The following is an 8,512-nucleotide window of genomic DNA, read 5'->3' on the forward strand; positions in this document are numbered from 1 at the left end:
ACGCTGCATTCTTTGTACAATTATTATCAATCTTTATTCGAGCGTTCGCTGTTCAGACAAAGTTCACAAGGGACTTGGCACCCAGCTTGAAAATGGTTTGTAAACTGTCGGCAATCGGTCAGCGGCAAGTAGTAGTCGCCGATCAACATTTTGAAGTATTTCGGGGTTTTGGTCAACGACTGATGTCAATGGTAGCCATTGTACTTTGGTCGCCGGAGGTCGGTGATCGAGGATCCTTCGCTAACGGGTTGGACCGTAACCTAACCTACTTCAAGGTCTGAGCAAGTGAGAACAGAAATGCTAAACTTTAAGTCCAAAGTAGAATCTGTTACCTAAAAGTTAGCCTGACCATGTGGGGAGAAACTGTTTCAAGTTACGAGTATCCAAAAACAGCAAACGGAAACTAGGCCTATAGTTTTTGTATATCGATCACGCCGAATAAAAACTGCCTCGTGAATGCCTATCGCACCATGCTAATTTTGGCGCTCTCAATGTGTAGATGTATGATTCGTCATCATTCGCTAACACGTAATCGTTATATGTTTCGCTGCCAATGAATCATGATAAGATATCAATGCTATTCTGTTTCCTTTGGCAAATGGAAGATTTCTAATACATAGCACAGGATGATATCTCTGCAAATCTAACAGTAGGATATTATTGCCATTGCATCTTTTAGCTCGGCTTTACGAGATGCAGACGAGAATAACGAGGAGACGAAATAGACATACTTACTTCGATTACTGTCAATTGATTATTACATACTTATTTAGATTACTCTTGAACTAAACATGACTGCTGTACTATTGGACACAATGTGTCTGCTCAACCATTGTCGCAACACACATCAATCATGGCGTAACAAGCACTGTTTGAAATAAGATGACGCCGTATGGGTAGATTAGACATTATTTTGACCCCAGCCCGGCACACATACGCACACACAAAACAACGAGAACAAAGAGAAGTATACGAACGTCAATGATTTCTGCTTTTTATTCACAAGCGTTCGGCAGTGTCCCGGTTACTCCGGCTACCGGCCCAGGTCACCTCTTCGAATCCCCGTCGAGAACCGACACGAACCTAACCTGCGCATGATGACGACCATGAAAGCAAGCTACAGGTGATTGATAGTGATAATGATGATGACGATGATAATAATAATGATAATATTATAGTATTACTATTATTTCATCATGATGATGTTTGCTCAGGGTATAGCATCCTCGGTTCTTCCGTTGCTCTCCCAGAGTCCCCCGTCACTATTATCTATCTCAGCATCACCAAGTGCCTATTCTTGCACCTCGGGTTCAAAATGAACATAGTGGATAACATCCATTTGTCTCGAGTGTACGCACCGGACAGAATCCAAACTTTCTATGTTTTACCCGTTTAGAAAGAGACCAAAGCCTCGACCACTGTTCCACTATTTTGTGTTTGTGTGTGGAGTGCTGAGAAGTAGTTTTGTTTTTTGTGATTAGACTGTGTGTGCCAGTGGTGAGGTCCTCTGTCCGTTACAGCTGTAGACTCTTCATACTTTTTTTTTTTCATCAGATTCCGTCCTTCACCATCCCCTATCCCCTTATCCTCTGTCTTTCACGCCCTTTTTTCTACCCGTGTCCCTCAATTCCTTTTCTCGCTAACTTTCCGCATCACTTTCAATTCCACAAAAGTAGTTAGAGCGAATTACCACAGGAATTACTTGGTGAATAACCCCATCAGTATCTATTTTGTGCACTTTTTCATGGTCTTGTGTAACCAGTCTATGTTCTGCGCATCCTTCACGCCGACGTAGATTTAATTGTACTCTGTAGGAGGTAGTCATTCTTGTGTGTCATCAAAGAAAAATGTGGGTAAGATACACGCTCACAAACATTTCTTTGAAAAAGGAAAAATCTTCCCACTGTGTGATGGAAACACGGGTACAAAGGAAAAGATCAAAGGTGAACACACAGCCGAGTATAAAGCATCTTTCGTGAGGCACGCAATGCACGCAATGCACGGACGGGAGAACAATATTTTAACCCAATCCCTCAGGTGTAAAGGGACTATGCAGTGCTAATGCATGTTGAATTGTATCAATTCATGATAACCTTGATCATCACTTATAATGTGGCCAAAAGAATATCTAAATATCTGTCATAATGCACGATAATATTTCTACTCTTTTTTTTCAGATTAATTGGATACGCCCGCAAAATCATTGCTTAAGTACTAATATGCAATTAACAAAATACAATGGAATGAACCTTTCCCTGGATTTAGCATATCTTGCGTGTTTCCTTGTTACAATGGTAATAGATTAACAAAAGACAACAATTGCAGAAAAACATGCAATGCTCGGTCTATAGGGAAAAGTGCATCCCAAAGTCTTTTGTCAATCATATTTATACTCAAGCAATGATTGACAAACTTTTAATGTCATTGACAGAATATTGGTTTAAGAGTGTGTGAGTGTGTGTGTGTTGTTGTTGTTGTTGTTGTTGTTTTTCAGAAGCATTTTTCAAGTAGTCTGAAGAAAACTAGACAAAGGGTTACTTTGAAATAGATGGCACGTTCATTTAGCCACATATGTGATGTTGATGGTATAATGAATCGACACAAGTCAACATGCATTTGTATTATAGAATTCCTTTAAATCTTGTTGTCACTGTAATCATAAGGGTCACAACCAGGAACTGAAATGGGGGGAAAAGTCTCACACGGATATAAAGCACTACCTGAAGCCGTTTTTAACCACATTTTTATTATACGCGAAGACGTGTGTTCACACCGCGTGAAGTTCTTGTAAACAAACAACAAATAAACAAACGAGCAAAGAATCTTTGCACATTGAAGCTGCATATTCATGTCATGTTAAGACCACTGCTGACATTGTCATCCATGCGCTCTTCGATTCACTTTGATTTGTTCTGTCAACACAACACAACACCCTCCTCTGCCCCCCCCCCCCTTCATTTTATTTTCCGGGGACATCCAGTGGTTTAAAAAAAAATGGGGGGGGGGGGGGCTAGTTTCTCTGACTGAATATTATTACCACCGTATATTATTGTTCGTTTCAAGCTATTTTCGATGACGTATGCAAATGTGAATATTAGATATTAATTCCCATCAATTTCAAAACAACCATCAAAGTGCAATTCACCCCATGTTAACTACAACCTTTCCCCCTTGAATATCATCGTTCATGATTTTATTCGTCTTTGATAATTTGATGTGAAGGGTATATCTTATTTCTAATGATTATAATGTCAAAAAAGGAAAGATTCAGTATTGACTTTTTAAAGGTTCAATTAAGGGGAAACGTGTGAGGTGATGGCACTATAATTACCTTCGCCAGTTTGAATATGTGGCTGCAACTATAATCACTGATTTTTGAAAAAATAGGAAGCTAGAAATGCCGTGCTGGTTTATTCTATATTCTTCTCTTCTCTTCCTCAGACCTCGCACGATCTGCCGCCGACTTTGCCCCGAATTTGCTCACAAAGCACCGCTCTCACGTACTGTTACTCTAACCTATCCCTACAACCCGTTCAACAAGGTGGAGAAGAGGCGGGAATATAGACGTAATGATATTTAAATGTGGATAGACTGTGGTGCGAGCCCAGCAAGCCCCAGCTAAAATTCAACACTGACATCGCATAACTTTCGAATAGTTTAGTCATACCGTATATCTCACTGAACTTGTCAATTTATTTGTTAGCACTCAATTCTCACTTGTCATCGAATCCGCAAGCCAAAGTTCTGAGAACATACAAAGATTATTATTTTTGTTTTGTTTTGTTTTGTTCTTTTGTTTTTTGCTGCCTTACGAAAATGACACAAATTGATTGCAATATATTTACGAGCAACAAGCTGAGTCAAAATGAAATATAATTTTTTTTTCTTCAACTTCCTCTATAGAATACAAGAAGTTAAAATACCTCGTATATACTAGTGTATTCTTAGATTTCCACCATGGCTACTATATATACAGCAGTAATTTAGTCGTCCAAAATATAGGGCGAATTTTACATAAAGGAAGTTTCAGATTTTCAACCACGAAAGACATGACAAGCTGTAATGTAATAAACATTTTAAGGAAATATCGATATCGACACAGTCGCCTATCGTTTCATATTTTGCAATGTGTTCAGAAAGGAGTATACAACTTTTCATTTCATATTATCAGTACTATATCTCTCCAGCTCTAATGCATCATCGTTGAGTGAAAGTAATGTTTAAACACTTATATACAGAAGATACGGACAACATAGTAGATATGTCGAATATACATATTTTGCAAAAGCACCATTGTTTGAAACAGAAGGTGTGGTATTAAAATCAGTATCAGTAAGAACACACATCATCAACAACGACAACAACTGTCAGAAATAAGAATATACCAATGATAAACCTTCCAGATTTGAGAGAAGAAAATGTCAGAGTGACTTTTTTGTGTGTGAAGGCCCATTCGCTTGACTTGTAGAGTTGAGCGATGCGTTGGTTGGGTTGTTTGCCTTGGTATGAGCCAAGTCAACCCGAAACTCTATCAATGATTTCCGCCGTTGAATTAATGTACAATGTGATACATAATATTCTCTACACTTGTCCATGAATTTTGCATCAGAGTGATAAGAAATTGTGTCAACAATTAGAAACACTACGTCGGTAACTTGATGCAGCGCGCTTCACGTTGCAGTGTAATGAAGTTATGCCCGCATCGCTTAACATTTGTTTTCTTTAAACATGAGATTTACACCAGTTCTCTTCATGGAAGTCATGAATCTCATCAGTGTCCTATAATTGATCTTCTTTCATTTCTTTCATTTCAAGTGCTCAGCTGTGGCACTTTACTAAAAAAATCGGGAGCACAGTGCAACACTACCATTTCCCCTTCATCTGTGGGGCTCGTTGAAAAAAAAAAAATGGTCAGAAGGAGCGGTAAGGGCGAACGGGTATTTCTCAAGGACGCAAGTGCCATGGCAAAGGGTTCGAACCCTGGGGCCGTCTTGTAAAGAATTGTACAAAGTGCAGAACCTTCCTTACGCGTACAGTCTCCTCTTCATCCGCACTGCAGACGAGTGACGCCTCCCTTACTATACTGCCCGGGTCCTACTGGCATGTTGGGTACCCTTCGCATGGGTCGTTGTCGTACGCAGTGAACAGATGGAGTACGTTGACGAGTGGGAACATGACGACCGCGCCCGCCAGGGACCCCACCTGGGTGACGATGCCGTACCAGCGGAGCAGCTTGTGGTTGTCAGGCTCATGGCGGAGAATCCAACCGATTGACGACTTGGTGTAAGCGAAGAGACCGCTGACCAACACCCACGCGATTACCTTGCCAAAAGCGACAATGAGAAACGATGAAAACATCATGAGTCAACAGTAAGTTAACGGGGAACATGAAGCTCAGTGCTGTTACCACATTATAACCTGCTGCTGGGGCTCAGTTCTACTCAAGGACAGTTTTCGCCCCAAACATTTTGCTCGATATCTTAAACGCTCACAAAGACTATTATCATTAGTTACAATTTAGATAGGTATAGCTATATGCAGACAAAATTATTCACATCTACACATACATTCTATTATATATATATATATATATATATATATATATATGTGTGTGTGTGTGTGTGTGTGTGTATGTATGTATATATATATGTGTGTGTGTGTGTATGTGTGTGTGTGTGCGTATAAAGAAAGAGAGAAAGAAAAAATCCTTTATGTGTATGTGTGCGTATGACTGACAAGTTTCTGTGTGTATCTTTTCTGTTCCAAGATAATGGTGTAGTTACATCATTATTCTTGCTTATCCCATACATTGCAAGTTTTCAATGAAATACGCTACACAAAATTCAGCATCGTGAATACTATTTGAGTAATGAACAGTATTCGTCTTTGCGGAAAACTAACCCTCATAATAATGAAACTTCATATTAATTCAACGAATATTTCGACAAACGATCCCTTTTTCATTTTCTAATTAAGGAAGCCCCAGGTGCAGGAGTTTTGCTTGTTCTGAATATCGAACCTTCCGAATAATCAGCCTTCGGAATAACAAACTTCACTTGTGCCGTAATCACAGGATAAGACGACGAGAACAGTTCACTATTTGACAGTATAGTGGAACAATACATAGATAAAATATGAAGAGATTGCACCAAATAAAAACTTTGGTAAGAAGTGCACCTTCCTTCGACTTGGAACGGAAAAACGTTAAGGGTAATAATATTCCTTCTGTCTTGAGGCAAGCCGAGTGTTTTTTCATAATATGCCAGACAGAATGAAAATATCACGTTGAATTCTCTTTACATTTCGTTTAAATAGCTTTCCCACTGTGACATCAATTCAGCGGTGACGTCATATGGATTTTGCAAAAACAAGCAAACGAACAAACGAACATAACTTTTGAACAAAGTATTAAATTTTTCTCAGACTTAGATGGTGCGTTTTTCTAATATTTGCGCATTACTCAAACCCGCAACCTAATTGAAGTAAATTCCCCTTCAAGATCTTTGTAAGGCATACACACCACTATAACTGTCCCTGCGACATCGTGCTGCAGAGGTGGTGTGGGGCTCAGTGCTGCAGTTGCCATGCAATAGCAGCCAGCCAGGACCGCGACAAGACACGTCGACGTCACGAGAGCCAGGCTCTTCTTTGGGAAGAACAGGACGACGAAACATCCAACGGGGTTGGCCACGTGCCCGAGCGTAGTAGCAAGGAGATAAGCACTGAAGCCGTACGCACCACACGAGTAGCTCTGGATGGAGGGCAAAACGCCATTTCGCATGGCATTGACTACGGCAAGAAGGAAGAAGAGTAAGATGTACTCCCTTTGCGGTCTCCGCCATTTTTCCTCGGATACACCGCCTGAGGATTTCGAAAGCCGACGCCCATCGTTGGTGGTTTCAACTTCCGTTTCCTCATCGTCAAAGCAATCGTTGACGTAGGAGCCGCTGATCTCGGAGATGGACAATTTCCTTGCGTGAATTTCGAGACTTCTGGAAATGCTTTTCCTACGCTGGGGCGATGATCCGGGCTGCAGCGCAGGTTCTTCGGAGCTCTCTTCAGCGTCTTCTTCGGATACCTCATTAGCAGATGAAACCGAGTGTTTCTTCGCGTACTCGCGAGCGGTGCCAGCGATGCTCCTGCAGTGATATTCAGGATCCGGGTTGTCGGGAACGTCAACTTTTGGAGGCTTGACGACGAACTCTTTCTTTGCCAAAGTGAGGCTGTGCAAGATGAAGAACGCCACCATGGCAACCACCATGGTAGCAAATAACAACCAGAAGAAGCTCACGGGAGGATACTTAGCAGGACTTGTCTCTACCATCCACGTGGTGCAGTTTTCTCCAGAAAACTCGTCGGTATACGTGGTGTTCGCGACGCAGTTCTGATTGCTGACGCCCTGTCCAAGGGCGATGAGGCTTGGCGCGAGCGAGCTCAGACCCTGTCCGACGAAGAACCACAACATGTACGCACTGTCCAGTCTCACCATAAAGGGGATGAAGGTTACGGAAGACGTGGTGTCCTTGAGAGCGAGTAAGAAAGCCAGGCAGAGGAGAGCCGTACTGCGCTCTTCTCCGATCGCTTCCCAAAAAGTCGTGACATCCCAGAAGAACACGAGAAGGAGACAGGAGACCACGCCCAAGAACAGACCCAGATAGATGCACGGCGCCTCCAGTTTATTGCCGCGCACGAAGTGGTCGGCGATAGAGTAGACGAGAGGACCGATATTGGCGAGTTGTATGATGATGACGAGATAGGAAGCCAGGTTGTAGCCCTCGGGGATTCCCAAGGCCACCAGGAGTGGAAGCTCCACCCAGAGTCCGTTGATAGTTATCCATGTGCTGAGACCAAAGAGGACGACTAAAAAGGTCACGAAGGACCTGTTGAGCCGGTCCTGGAACATCAGACCCATATTTCCAAGCGCACGAGTAAATTCTGTGCCGGTATTATTTGATGTTACACTGGGCGGAAGATGAGGGGTGGGCTACACTTCATCGTCATGGCACGCGTCAGTTACTTTACGTGATGCAAGATGATCCCTGAAAGAAAGGTGAAAGACAAGTTTACAATGTTGTTAATAATTGTTTGAGTGATCAGTTTTGTTGTTGTTGTATTTTGTTTGTTTGTTTGCTTTAAGGGGTTGGCTTTCAAATCCATGTGCCTAGTGCCTCCGTCGTGCGGTGGTGCATATAATGATATTGATTAAATTTGCCGAGATTTGTTTGAATATTATAGTATGCACTGATGGTGACATTTTGCGATAGATTACAGATTGAAATGCCCATGATAACGCTATCAACGCTAGAAGAATCATCAGAAATGAGACACTCTTCATACAAATCAAATGAAGCATTACTGATATTTGATGGTCTATACCATGTAACAAATATTTTTGGCGATTGATTACAAAACCGTATTAGAAGTGGTATTACGTCAAGGTTTGTTGAACACAGATGATTCAACAATTCGTATTTCATGTTGTTGCATATACAAACGGTGACGCCACCTCCAT

The 8,512-nt window shown here is 41.6% G+C and overlaps 1 protein-coding gene across 1 annotated transcript; it reads right to left on the reverse strand.

Moving 5' to 3' along the window:
- Window positions 1-5,094: 5,094 nt before the first annotated feature.
- On the reverse strand, window positions 5,095-7,912 carry LOC139713548 (solute carrier family 52, riboflavin transporter, member 3-A-like). Its single transcript, XM_071625270.1, has 3 exons — window positions 7,000-7,912; window positions 6,521-6,828; window positions 5,095-5,322 (listed from the first exon to the last, which is right to left on the reverse strand). The coding sequence occupies exons 1-3, from the start codon at window positions 7,910-7,912 to the stop codon at window positions 5,095-5,097; spliced, it is 1,449 nt and encodes a 482-aa protein (XP_071481371.1).
- Between the last annotated feature and the right edge of the window lie 600 nt (window positions 7,913-8,512).

This window comes from Diadema antillarum, unplaced genomic scaffold, assembly GCF_040938485.1.
Source record: "Diadema antillarum isolate AM-2024a unplaced genomic scaffold, OU_Dant_1.0 seq00002001_RagTag, whole genome shotgun sequence".
Taxonomy (NCBI): Eukaryota; Metazoa; Echinodermata; class Echinoidea; order Diadematoida; family Diadematidae; genus Diadema; species Diadema antillarum.

Bases quoted from the DNA above. Each gene is read 5' to 3' on its own strand.
- LOC139713548 (XM_071625270.1), bottom strand. From the start codon at position 7,912: ATGGGTCTGATGTTCCAGGACCGGCTCAACAGGTCCTTCGTGACCTTT. The intron at 6,829-6,999 runs TTTCCAGAAGTC...GGCGGAGACCGC, and splicing joins GCCCCAGCGTAGGAAAAGCA to AAAGGGAGTACATCTTACTC. The intron at 5,323-6,520 runs GTGTGTATGCCT...GCTTTTGGCAAG, and splicing joins TCGCAGGGACAGTTATAGTG to GTAATCGCGTGGGTGTTGGT.